The 14,513-nt window shown below is 42.0% G+C and overlaps 1 protein-coding gene across 1 annotated transcript in view; it reads right to left on the bottom strand.

Annotated features, from left to right (window-relative positions):
- Window positions 1-678: 678 nt before the first annotated feature.
- The window catches only part of WAPL (WAPL cohesin release factor), a 244,627-nt gene continuing 230,792 nt past the window's right edge, over window positions 679-14,513 (bottom strand). Inside the window, exon 26 of the mRNA XM_085883568.1 lies at window positions 679-2,025. Coding sequence (XP_085739694.1) covers window positions 1,960-2,025 — 66 coding nt within the window. The 3' untranslated portion in view covers window positions 679-1,959. The remainder of the gene's footprint in view (window positions 2,026-14,513) is intronic.

The following is a 14,513-nucleotide window of genomic DNA, read 5'->3' as shown; positions in this document are numbered from 1 at the left end:
ACTTGCCTCTAAGCTGTCAAGCCTGGGTTTGAACCCTGACCCAGCTATAAACTGCTACCCTGATATTTCACAGGCAGGTCGATTCATCGATGTGTGTTCCGTCCCTCGGATGGACGTTAAACTGGGCGTCCTGTCGACCGGCATGAGTTGGTGGATGTTAAAGCTACCATGGTGTCCTTCTCGAAGAGTTGGTGAGCCATCTCCGGAACACTGAACAAATTCGAAATTTTTGCTCAAACCGACAGGGGGCATTGCATCAGCAGCGCAAGCGTACCCATGCGAGATCTGATGCTAACCCGCAGGTGGGTGCTGCATACGAACGGCGATGACTGTGAATGGTTAAAGTGTGATAAACACACACAGTTTTCACAATGCAAAACAACCGTGATATTACGGAGAGAAGAAAAGCAAATATATAAGTATAATAAATCGCACAAGGCACGAATGATCGAACAATCTCAAATTTAAAATCACCAAACCTTGAAGGGTTCAAACAGTATGTGAACTTGCAAGACCGATTGAATCGTATTCCAACCTCATCACCGAACTGGGGGAAGAGGGGGTTTTGGTAAGCGAGCTGGAGGGTGGGAACACATCGCAATAGGACCCGACTTGTTTACAAGCATTCGGAATGTATATGTTACAAACACCTTCGACTGAAATCAAGGAAATACCATGTAAGGAAGGCAACAATTTGTGACTTTATTGAGAGCAAAAAGAGTATGTACACAAGTAAACCAACTGGACAGTGTGGTATACAAACTTGTCAAACAGCAGGGTAATCTGTACAGAGTAAGAAAATTTATTTCAAACCGCATCACAATCCTAAACACGGGCAACCAATGTATGTACAGCGGCTATGTACATCGTTTGGGTTCATTTCACAAACCCAACCAGAAGGCAGAGAAGGGGATGGGGAGGTGGTGGTGGCGGAGGACACTTAAGATTGAGCACTGCTCTGCAAGAAAAAAAAAAAAAGGCAGAAAAAAGGCCCTCCTGTCCAAGACTGCAGAAAAACAAACGTTAAACATATGAGACGGCCACAAACTTCATTTAATAAAAATATATCACTTGAGGTGAAACTGCAGTATTGGACTCGATTGGTGAGAAGCTAGGTGGAAGTTGGGGGCAAGAGGGAGGGTTGTTCCTTCTGTGAAGCTCCTCGGCCTTCCTCTGTTTATCGATTCATTCATAGTCCTGAAAATGGCCAAATCTACGGGAGCACTCTGAAGCAACCGTGATCACAAATAAACAAATGGACTAGGTGATTAATGCCGTGTTAGATCGTTACACAAGAAGAAAATAAACTGCAGGAGAAACAAAAATCTCGTTCCAATATTACCAAACAGCTACCCTTGCAGGTTGAATGCGGCACAAGCTAAAATGCGTTAAAAGACAATAAAACTAGGTGTGATGAGATTAAAAGTCAATGGAAATCCCAGCCACAGGTTAACCTCTGCAACATTTGAGAAGCGGCATCTGTAATGGGAGCCACGAGCTTGTCAGAGACCAACAGGAGATTTAGCGACCTCTTATACACATGAGACCAATGGCCAGCTCTGGTGTTGACTTGGCACAGCGTTCGGTCAAAATGTTCTCAGCACAACAGACAGGCCATTCACGAACCACCGGTTTGGCTAAAGGTAATCGCAAGGGAAGATCACTAGGCAACCTTTATCAAAAGTGTTGGTGTGGTGTGGAAGAAAGAAAGATTAAAAATAAAAACGAATCAACTTCAAACCTGCCTTCCGTGACAAACTCTCCCAGCATTAAAAATTAAACTGCCGAGTCCCCGGTGTGAGTAACACAACTCACTTAAAATTGGGTTCTGCACGTGGACAGGGTGAGGGATGTTCCAAGCTATACGTGTTGTGAAGTGTTACAATTGCTTTAAAAAAATAAAAGAAAATGTTTCAATGCAAGGCATGACAAAAGAAAATGCTTAGGCCCAGGCATCTGCTAACATCTTTCCAAGCATTCGATGACCCTGGCAATCGAATTCTGGCCGGTTGTTCCCACAGAGCTCTGCAAAACAAAAGACAAAACAAACATCCAAAAAAATAAACAAAAGGTATTTGTCGGGTGTATGGCAACAGACAATGATGTATCTAGGGGGGGGGGAGATCTCAAATAAGACTATCCTTTAAAATGTTACAAGAATAATCTCAACCAGAAGCGCATCAACTTGGCTTATTTTGCTTTTAATGATACTGACGTTTTTGCTTAGGGACCGACCGACAACATGCGCACACGCACACAGGTCAAAAAAATGGGAACACCAATAAAAAGTCACTTATTGGGGGTGTTGGGCCACCACGTGCGACCAGTATGGCCTGTGTGCACCATGACATAGATTTCACCAGCGTATGGAATTCTGCAGGAAGTATACGACACCATTCTTCCACGAGAATGACAATCAACTCGCACCTGTTTGATGGAGACTGAAAACGCTGTCTAAGGCATCATTCCAGAATATCCCATAAATGCTCAATTGGGTTCAGATCTGGAGACTGAGAAGGCCATGACATATGGACAACAGTGTCATGCTCATCAAACCATTGGGCAAGAACACGTGCTCTGTGGGTAGGAACATTGGGTGGGGGGTGGCTCCCTTCTTGCAGACATGCTCGCCATAATTATGGGCAACCAGGCCTGTGCAGAATTTTTATACATGACCATAAGCACACTGGGATGTTACTTGCTTTCCACATGGATCACACCTGTATGGAAGCCGTTGCTTGTGTCCCTCATTTACCCAAGTGTTTCCAATTCTTTTTTGTCCACTGCCTGTATATACACACACACACACACATAAATCAAACCCTCCAACTTGACGAGGCAGAAAGGCACAGGTAGAGTTCCATGACGGTGCTCGCTGCACAACCTGTTGGCAATAAGTGTCGTCTGCCACACAAACACATCGTCTCTGCCCTGATGATTTCCAGTTAGAAGGTTTGCAGCTAGGAATGATAAATTAAACTAAAAGGAGCACACTGACCCTAGACGTGACATGACACTGATGTCGTGGACATAAATTATGCCAACACATCACCTCCAAACTAGGATGGCATCCGTATGGCACTCAGGTCTTTGAAGGCTGAGATTTATGTCCTTATGGTCATAAATAAACAAAAGCAGAGCCGTCGATCCAGATTTCGTCCTCATTCCAAGCTGAACGGCGTCAGGATGCATGTGAGAAGAACGCCATCGTCACAATAATCCGGTGAGGGGAATGCTTTTCTCCATGCGAGTCTCGTGTTTGTGTTGCAGAGATAAACTTTTCATTGCATTGCAATGGTAGGGTCGGGTAGGGTAGAGAAGGGTAGGGTTGGGTAGGGCAGGATGTCAAGGCATCAATCTTCTTCAACTCTGTTCATGCAAATCATGCCAATCCACAGCATTCATTTGCTACCTCATAACCCAGCACTGGCTATCCTTTTGGTTGTTAATAACCATGCCTAATGGTTGAGTGGCTATCACATTGTTTATGAATGGGGAAAAAGGAACCATCTAGTTATCTCATTCTGTCAAGTCGTGTTCGATTTCTGGTAACCTTCATGATCAGATTTCTTCAAACATCGCCATTCTGCACTGCGTCCCAAGGCTCTGGCAGAGAAAGCTTGGTTGCAGCCTTCACCCCATCCATCCAGCACATACATGGTCTGACTCTTCGTCTTCTTCTCCCAACCAAACCCAGCATGGTTGACTTTTCCAGACTTTCTTTTTGTGCATGCATAACGTATCCAACATATGACGTTTCTGTTTTAGCATTGACACTTATAATGGACATGGTGGTCTAATTTCTTCAAGCACTGATCTGTCTTGCAGTCCATGGGATTTTAAACCTTCCTCTCCAACAACACATTTCAAAATAGTCAATCTTCTGCCTTTATTTCTTCTTCACTGCCCATGACTCATCCATACATTGCAACTGGACATGCCAGAGCATTCACCAGTCCCTTCTCGGTTTGTTTCGTCACATCTGTGTCTTTCCAGATATTGGTTGATCTTGACATTGCTGTTCTCTCCAACACACGAACCACCGATTAATTTCATCAATCTTAGAACGCAGGAAGATGAAACTTTCCACTATGTCCACATGATACTCTCCCAATCTGAACACGCCGATCTTCTCAGTTGACAAGATTTTTGTCTTGTTTTCGGTTGAAATAAAGCCAGCTTTTTCATTTTCCTCCTTCACTGTCTGCAGCAGTTTCATCAATTCCTCTTTACTTCCTACCAACAGAGTAGCATGCATACCTTAAATTGGAGTATTGAAGGAACATCCCATCCCCAAATGAGGTATATCCGAAGGGTCGCTCAGGGTTTGAAATATTTTTGATGAGCCTGCCTTGGGTGAATTTCCAATGTCGAATATATTGATGAATCTCTTGAAGATTAACTGGTTTCCCCAGTCAAAGAATACATATATCTTCATATTTGGAGCAGAATTTAGAATTACCAATGGTTTTCCTCAACAAGGAAAGATAACCAAAAAAATTTTTGGACACAATTTGTGGGATACACATCAAACTTATACAGAATTAGTGTGGATTGTGTGGCAGGGTGTGTGTGTGTGTGTGTGTGTGTGTGTGTGTGTGTGTGTGTGTGTGTGTGTGTGTGTGTGTGTGTGTGTGTGTGTTGGGGGGGGGGGGTTGTATATTTTTTTCTTCTGTCAACATTTCAAGCTCAAAGTTCAATGAACCAATACTGACTTATCACTGGAAGAGATTTGAACATGATCAATGAGAAAAATAAGAGTTTTTCAATACCCACATACAATACAATATGATACAACACAATACAAAATACTTTACCCATAAAATACAATACAATACAATACAACATAATACCAAATTATCTTTGCATAACCATACTTGGAGGCAAATGATTAAAGCAATGTTTCTGAGTCTAAGAGGTCTGCAATTCAATTCTGATCTGAGGCGAGTCATACCATATATTTTAAAAATGGGTGACTACTGCTTCCTTGCTTGATGCTAAGCATTAAGGGGATAGAGCACGGCAAAAAGCTGTGGATTGGCATCTCCTAAATGTGGCATCACCAGGCCCAAGAGTGAGTGCCCCAGGAAGTTATGTCACTTCCCCCAAGCTCAGTGCCTGTGTATGTTTAAAGGGAAGTCTAGTGTTGTCTCATGCATTTGTCTGCATGTGTGTGTGATTTACATTTCAGATCCCAATGAGCCTTAGACTGTGTAGAAAAAACAAACAAACAAAAAAAAACAAACAAAAAGCATAATAGGCTCTTCATATTTCATGATGTTCACAATCTGACGATACATCACCGATTTCAGATGCTCCAGGAGAGAATGCATATTTTTTCACCTTTCTCTTCCACATTTGGAATCAAACATGGTTTTTCTACATCATATTGAAAAGCGTAATTATAATTTCTCTTGACAATAATTTCACTTAATATTATTTGATGGAAAAGTTGTAGAGGGTATGGGAATCGATCTGTGTAACCACATCGTCCGACTATTAATTTATAATTGGTCACTAGCTTTGGCACCGATACAATTTTTTTATTACCGACCCCAGGCATCAAAAAGCTACATATATCAAACAAAAAGTTTCAAATGGAGCACCTTGCCGTCATTAGAGCATTTCAATTGCATCAGATGTGGCAATAAATGCAAATTCAGACGTCTTCGATGACAGTCGTCTCCATCCCGACCTAGTTTAGAATCCTGTGTGGGCATGGGCAACTTGCTAGTTAAATTAAATCCAAGGACTGTGCTTCTCATTTAATACGGATTGAAAGATCTCTGGATCGGTTTATTTTCCGAATTATTTGTGTATCCAAAAGAGCTGAAGCTTGATTAAAACAGTTACGCTCTCTGCTATTACTATTACTCTTACTATTATTTCTCTCTGAACAATAAAGGCCCTCAATGTCAGACATGAGATCAGGGCCGTCTCTCTCGACATATCTCGTACTACAGTCTGACATCCTGCCTTGCTCTCCAAACGTTCTGCCTATAGCATCCAAGGCTAACTCCACACATGGCTTACTGACTTCCACTACTCTCGTAGCCAATGTGTGGTACTCAAAGGAATCCTCTCATCTCCTCTCCCTGTCAAGGTTGGGGTGTCCTAAGACAGTGTTCTGGGCCCAGTCCTATTTCCTGATCTTCATCAATGATCTCTCTGACTCTCTGGAAAATCCCTGTTGTCCATTACTTGGTGACTCCATCCTCTGTCATGATATCCCTCATCCTTCAGACAGACAGACTGCAGCCTCTTTCCTATCTTCAGACCTTGACAAATCACAAGATGGTCAAACACTTGGAATAGGTCTTTCAATGCTGACAATTCTCACACACTCACTATCTCTCCAAAAGGACCATCTGGCAAACCCTCCGATCTACTTTCTTTACAAATGTATACCTCCACCAGGTTGAACAGTTTACGTTTTGTATCCCACCGATGGGCCAGATCTGAATCCGGACCTGAACCAAAATCTAGTCGGGTCTTTTCTCGTTCCAATACTGGAAGAAGTATTTTCTTTCAAGCTTCTGGGTCTCACTATCTGCCATGACCTTTCCTGGGAAAGTCACATTTCCAACCTCGCCTCAAAAGCCAGTCGCCGACTGGGAATCCTCCGTCGTGCAAAGTCCTTCCTTGGCCCTCTTGAGCTCCTGACCACTTACAAAGCTTTTGTTCGTAGCCTGATGGAGTACTGCTCTCCCCTCTGGGCTGGTGCTCCTGCCTCCCACCTTTCTCGGCTTCACGCTGTCGAAACCAGGGCATTTAAGATCATCGGCATCTCCCGCAATGAAGCTGAGTCTTTGGGCCTCTCACTCAATCACTGCAGGTTGGTCGGTGGTCTTTCTGTCTTCTAGCGACTCCTCTCCAGCCTTGCCCCCCTGCTCTCTTTGCGATTTGTCCCCACCACATTTCCACAGGGCGCTCAAGGTCCGCCAACAACCCCCTTCTGGTAAAACTACCAAAATCACGAATCACTGCTCATCTTCACTCTTTCATTCCTCTTTTTTCCCACCTTTGGAATAAACTTCCTCACTCTATTCTTTCCCATTCTTCCCTCCAGGCTTTCAAAACAGCTGTTCACCACCACCTCTTATCGTCCCCCATCCAAATCCTCGATCTTTTCTACCCCCGATAATCCACCCAAGCCCACTTCCTTCAATTCCCCTGCTTTCCTTCCTGAAAGTCCCTGTAATGTCCATCTTCTCTTCGCCATGTTCCCCGTCCCATCCCCATCCCTCTCCCTTCCACAGTTCACCGAATGTGTCTGTTCCCCACTGTTTTGTCCCTTCCACTCCCGCCCCTCTTGTCTCATGCCTCCTTGCTGTGAGTTGTGTGTTAGCTCTCATACGAGCCTCGACCAAGGTATACCAAAAAAAAAAATGTCTGGAGAAAGTTCAAACTTCTGCGTTTCATCATCAGCCATGATCTTTCTTGGGCAAACCATATTTCAACGTTGGCTTGCAAAGCCAGCCACCGACTAGGCATTCTCAGTCATATAAAGTCCTTCCTTGGCACTCCTGAACTTCTATCACCGACATGACCTTCATCTGAATTGGCTCCCTGCTCCCCTGCCTTACATCTTGTTTGGCTTGACATAATGGAAACCAAGGCCTTCAAGATTAATGGAATCTTCTACGATGAAGCGGAGTCGATGGGCCTATCACTTCGCCATCACATAAAAGCCTGTGGTCTCTGTCTTCTACTGATTCCTTTCTGGTCTTGCACCCTCTGCTCTTTCCATGCTTTGCCCCCCACAACCCCCCTCCCCCCAAGGATTCTGCAAGGCAAACATGGTTCACCATCAACCTTCTGGTGAAATCACCTAAATTCAGGATCACTGCCCACCACACTCATTTGTTACTCTTTTTTTCCCCCACCTGTGGAACCAAATTTCACATTCTTTTCAATCTCTTTCTTCCCTCCAAGTCTTTAGGACAGCTGTTCACCACCATCTCATATCGTCACCAATCTAATATCCATCTTGTGTACCGGATGCATCCTCTCCTGTCCCCCATTGTTTGTCCAAGTCCCCCTCTATCTAGGCTAGACCTTTAACTCTGCTGTTGGTGTTTCCCCGCTCTCTCTACTGTTCCTTTTGTCCTGTCCTGTTGCATCCTGATCCGTTCAGTGTACTTGTACTAACTATTCCATGAGTCTCAAAAAATAAAAAACAATCCTGCAGCCACGTGCTGCAAAGGAAATGATAACCATTTGCATTTCTTCTTGAAATTGGCCTTTTGTTTTACAACTTTAGAAACTTATTGCTCTCTAAACTTTTTACTTGTTCTTTTGCATCCATTTATCTAAAAATTTGAATAAGCTATGAAAATTAATTTGAGTTTACCTATTTGGTGACTGGTGTACCCATCTGAGCATTTCACTCACAAAGCTGGGATCCCAGGTTCAGATTCTTTACACCATGTTTATTTGTCCATCCACTGATGTCTTTTAATTTGTGTGAAAGTGTAGTGATGTTTCTGAACGTCAAGGTCAAACTGTGACAACATGTACAAGCTTCTTCACAGATGTTAGATACTGAAGAGAAAGTCTTTCAATATCACAAAAGGCAACTGCCTTCTTTTTACATATTTGCTTTGTGTATTGTTCAAACTCCATTTTATTCTAAAATATTGAATAATTCCCCCTCCAAAAAGTGAAGATTATAAAAAATTTTCATGATATGTTTAACATTCCTGAGATAGCTAAAAGTTCAATTGTGAAAGTCATAACTTGAATATCTCCCCTTGGGTGTAGTTGGAGTCCATCACTGTTTGGTTTTTCTAATTCAGTCATCGATAACAAGAGGTTTGTAAAGAATACCATACAGAACAGCAAGTTAGATTTTGTGGATGGAGAACATCGGCATCATCACCAAGAATGCAGGAATTTTGTTTCAGGCTCATTTGGGATTTGACCGCATGTTTATCACTGCCACCGGAAGTGAACGGAGGTTGTGTATTCGGAAGTGAATGGTGCTTGTGCATTCACCCCTGTTTGTTTGTCTCTAAGCAGGATATTAAAAAAGCTACGGATGGATTCGGACGAACATTGGTGGACAGGATGAGTGTGTGACAAGGACAAATCGATTAGATTTTGGTGAAGATCAAGATCTCAGAATTTTTATTTAATTTTGATGAAGATCTGGACAAGGATACTCAAAAATTTTAAGCGATTCTTCACCATTGAGAGGTCGGGCCAATATCGATATCTCAGTAAGTTGCAGACAGATTTGGATAAAACTTAGGTGGATGAGTTGGGTAGGTGATGAGAACAACCCAATTAGATTTTGGTTCAGGTCCGGATTCAGATCTGGCCCATCGGTGGGATACAAAACGTAAACTGTTCAACCTGGTGGAGGTATGCGCCCTACGAAGTGCCATTATCGTTACATATATCTCTCTAAACTACCTCAGTGAACTTGTTCATGAAAAACAACAATGTGCTTTCTGAGGCCCACTTTAAAAAAATTGAAAGTCACATTGAAGACGTGACTGTGAAAAATACTTGTAACCTACAAAGTAAGTGCAAAACATTTCTATAAGGTAGGGTTTTCCACCACATCAGCAAACAAGCTTCGGTCTACATGTGAAATAATAATATTAAAATATTGTGGTTAATTTCATAGTGCTTCCTTAAATTGGAAGAAATCTTTCCATTTCTATCGAAAAACGATTCAAGGGAACACAACATCATGTAAATATGACATGTATTTCTTAAATAGTTTTAAAAAGACTGAATTTTTGCTTTATTTTAATCATTCTGTGTTGTAAGTTAAAACTTTTTGTTCACTTTGTAAATGTCTGATGATTATATGATGCAATGATTGGCACTGAAACTCTGTTTTGGCTTTTGTGAACAAATTACTGTCAGACCTCACTAACCGCGTGGGGGGGGGGGGGATACGTTACTGAAAAATGCCGTGAATGTCAGGGTCTGGTCCACAAATGCCTGGGCGTCGTAAAAAAAAAAGTATTTATTTATTTTTATCTTTTTTAAAACACGGTCTAGGCTTGTCGAAGAGTAATTATGCAGAACAAATAAGGACACAACATAACAAAGGGAACAGCAGGAAAAAGGGAAACAACAACAGCAGGGCGGAGGGAGAAAGTAGTCAGAGACGGACAAACAAGAGATGCAGGTAACGACGAGGGGTAAGGGAAAACGCAAACGATGAACAATATGGATACATAAGCAAAATTGCTTTTGACCACTTTGTGATTTTATGAAAGTCTGAGAAGAGGGAAGAGGCTAATGCCTGTCTACAGAAGGATGAGGAATGGCACGGCAGAGAGTCGAGTCATCAGTAAAGAGAAAGAGGATTTTCCAGTCAGTGAGATAATTGAAGATTAGGAAGAATATGGGGCCAAGAACACTGTCTTGACAGGGAGAGGAGGTGAAAGGGTTCCGTTGAGAGCCACACGTTGACTACGAGAGGGGAGGAAGTCAGTAATCCAAGAGTGGAGTTTGCCTTGGATTCCATAAGCAGACAGTTTGGAGAGCAAGGCAGGATATAGACTGCATCAAAAATACAGTATGTCCAGAGAGACGGCCCTGATCTCATGTCTGATATTGAGGGCCAAAATACATTGTTGGGAGAGTAGAAGCAGCATGTCCAAGGTAGAGTGACCAGGTCTGAAACCAAATTGATGATCTGAGATAAAACTGTTGGAGAAAAGGAAGGATTTTATGTCAACTACGATGATGGATTCCATGACCTTGCTGATGATTGGAAGTTGAGTAAGCTGAATGGGCTGTGGTTAAGGGGATCCGTTTTTGCACCTTTTTTATTTATTTTGCTGTGATGTTGGCTGATTTCCAATTTCCGAGGTAGATAAAGGAGCCCAGTCCTGAAGTGTATTAAAAAAACAACAAACAAACTGCAAAGCACGAATGTCGAAGCAGGTCACACTTTATGAACCGCGAATACATGGGGTCCGTGAATAGCGGTATATTAGGAAAATAATAATGACCTGCTGATATCAATCTCCTCGGATGTTAAAAATATCTTTATTGCTTATAATTAATGTAGTTACTCGTATTAGGTGTTCTTCCCAACCTCCTTAATAATTATTAAGTAATCTTATTATTTCTTTGAACCTGGGAAATTGATTTTGTGTAATTTTGAAATCATTGGTTCCCTACTTTTATTAACTTGCATATTATCACAAAATATACTATTTGTGAGTGTTCATCTGCTACAACTGAAATCTTGTCAATCATGCAATGGATTGATTTCAATTTTTTGTCACGTATGTTTCCAAAAAAAACACAGTTTCAGCATCAAGGACATCTGAGAAATCCACGAGCTGTTGAAAATGGGATGTCCACCAGGGGGTGTCAGTGTTGCAAGGAAAACAGGTTGTTTGAGACACAGGGTGAGTGCAGTCTCGTCTTGATTTGACTCTCAACAACTATAAACTGTCGGACTGGTGCTTCACAAGCAGGGCATCCCATCAACGAGTGTTAAGATCAGTGTTATGCTTTGGCACAAACTGGTTGATGTTAAAGACCCCATGGTGTTTTCTTGTAGAGCATGCAAGTATTTGCTGGCACCCTGACCAAATTCAAAATTCCAGCCCTAACCAGCTCCGGTCGAATGTCAAGCCTGGCCAGCCAGTTCATGAAAGACTTCGGTGAATATTAAATGCTTTAAAAGTTGCCAAACCCCAAACTAATGGGACATGGTACAAGAAAGTAGGTCATTTGAGAAAGGAGAAGCAATGACAATCTTCCTCGGTCTAAAGTATGCCTCAAGGGTTTGGATGAATGCCGAGGCTCTGCAGTCCGTGATCTGCATGGTTGTGGGATTCACTTCCTTTTTTAAATCATCAGGGTTCTGTTCTGTGCAAATTAAAAAGCCTCCTTGGCCTTTAAAAAGTCACATCTATTTTTTAAAGCATTTTTGACACATTCATTGCATTGTGTGCAAACATGAAATGTCTCAGCAACAAAATGGCTAGGTTCTGAGGTTCTCGAATACTTGCTGACATGTGAAATGAATTTTTCCATCATTAGGAATTTCTGGAATTCCCCCATTGCTGGAAAGACTGGAATTTCCCCATTGCGAGGTAACATGGTTCGGTGTTATGCACGAGAATCAGCAAAACTGTACGACTTGCAGGTGATAAGCAATTCAAGTCAGGGTGATGGGAACGTTTACAGATACCTTTCCTTGTCTAATCATTTTCAGACCTGTTAACAAATGGTACACTGGTGCTAGCTCAAGTGAGCTGCTGGAAGCATGCTTTTTTTAATTTCGCTCAAGCAACAGTGTGATCATATATTACGAAACCACATCTGAAGCGCACTATCTTGCTGAAATTTAAGCAGTTTAATGTTTCAATGTACTCTGAAATTAAAGCATAAAACAAATAAACAACTGCAGATAAAAAAGAAATCATGTAATCGTTTTGTTGAACAAAATTTAATCTAAATTTTTGACTCATCAAAGTAGTAACCTTTTGCAGATATAACAGGCGAACATACTTGTGGCATTCTTTCGACAATGAAAATCAAATATTGTTCGGAAACTTCTTCCCAACACTGTTGTAGAAGTTTCCACAAATGTGTTGCACTTGTGGGTTGCTTTGCTTTCACCCTTCTGTCCAGTTCATCCCAAACCAGCTCGATGGTGTTTAAGTCTGGAGACTGTGCTGGCCATTCCATGATTTGAAGCCTACCGTCTTGCTCTTTTCTTCTGAGGTAGTTCTGACATAACCTGGAGGTATGTTTTGGGTCATTATCTTAATGTAGGATGAACCCCTGAGCAACTCGGCGTAGACTAGACGGTATTGCATGGCACTGCAAAATGCTGTGGTAGCCTTTTTGGTTCAGGGTGCCAGTCACTCTGTGCAAGAAGCCGACTCTGGCTCGAGCAAAAGAGCCCCAGATCATCACGCTTCCTCCTCCATGTTTGACAGTTGGTGTCACACACTGAGGGACCATCCTTTCACCTACTCGACGAAGTTGTTGCAGATAATCTTTGGCGTACAAAAACCTCGCCTACTGCACATACACTACATACTACAGTACATACAAAAACTTTGGCGAAGTTGGTGTACAAAAACCCTGCATGATGAACCGAAGATTTCAAATTTTGATTCATCGGTCCATAAGACTTTCTTCCAATTTTCAGTAGTCCACTGGCGGTGCTTCATGGCCCAGGCAAGCCTCTTTTTCTTATTTTACCATCTTAGCAATGGCTTTATTACTGCCACTCGACCTGTCAAATCTGCAGCTCGAAGACTTCTCTTCACAAACTGAGACTTCCTTACTTCGACCAGTGTGAAGCTGTGCTTGAAGCTGCTGTCCTGTGAGCCGCCAATCACGCAAACTGTTGACTCTTAGAAACTTGTCTTCTGATTGTGTTGTGGCTTTGGATCTGCCAGACCTCTTCCTGTCAGAGTTTCCTCCAGTTTCCAAGTGCCTTTTGATGATGTAAGAAACTGTACTCACTGACACCTTGGCCTTCTTTGCAATTTCTCTCAAGGAAAGACCTCCACTTTTAAGGGTTATAATGGTCTGTCTGTCTTCCTTTGTTAAATGTCTTTTTATCACCATTATGAGAGCAATATACTTCTTCCTGCAGGGCAATATTGTCCAAGTAATGCTTCAGAAGGTGCAGCAACACAGTCTGGTGCAACACTGCTTTTATAAAGACAGAGGGTTTGTAACTAATCAACAAAAATTGGGACACCTGTAGGAATTGTTTGCATCAACTTTCAAGGCTTAATTTACTTCCATTGCTGCAGAACAGCTGCAGTTGTTAACCCATTAGTTGTTCCCTGAAAAGGGCCTTTTTAAAGAACTCTGAAATTTACATTATTTTTCAGTTTTTGGTAACCTAAACTTTCTTTTTTAACCTCTGGCAGTTTACCACTTAGCTTTGTACCATTTCAGGTTATTCACTGGACTTGAACTGCTTAAATATCAGTAAAAATTGGAAAAATGGGGGTGTTCTAAAACTTTTGACCAGTCGAGTATATATATATATATATATATATATATATATATATATATATATATATATATATATATATATATATATATATATATATATATATATATATATATATATATATTGTTGTGGTTACCAAATTCGCAAACCACCATTCAGGTCCCTTAGGTGAGGTATCTCGGTAAGTGCATGTGTAGTTAGGCCCAAACCCGTTGTCTAGTGGGAATACATGTCATTTATACGTGCTGCGACTCTTCAGGATAGCCGTTTTTCTTTTACTATCTTTATTTTGGACCAACCGCCATGATTACCACCACAACCACAACATCAACCACCAACCACAACACCGCTTCACAACCGCCACGACCTTCACGTCACACCTCGCAACCGTAGCATCGCCACCGTTCTTGCCCCGCTGTGGGTACCGGTGTTGGACTCGTGCAGGGCGCACGTTGAACAGCGTGTACAAAATCACGGATTTTGTGCTTCAAAAACGACACACGCCCACTTTTTGCCGTCCAATCGGTGAGCGAGGGGCGATTTGGCC

Source organism: Eptatretus burgeri, chromosome 5, assembly GCF_056783735.1.
Source record: "Eptatretus burgeri isolate ZD-2024b chromosome 5, Ebu_testis_v1, whole genome shotgun sequence".
NCBI classification, from domain to species: Eukaryota; Metazoa; Chordata; class Myxini; order Myxiniformes; family Myxinidae; genus Eptatretus; species Eptatretus burgeri.
This window is presented reverse-complemented; position numbering and strand designations above follow the sequence as displayed.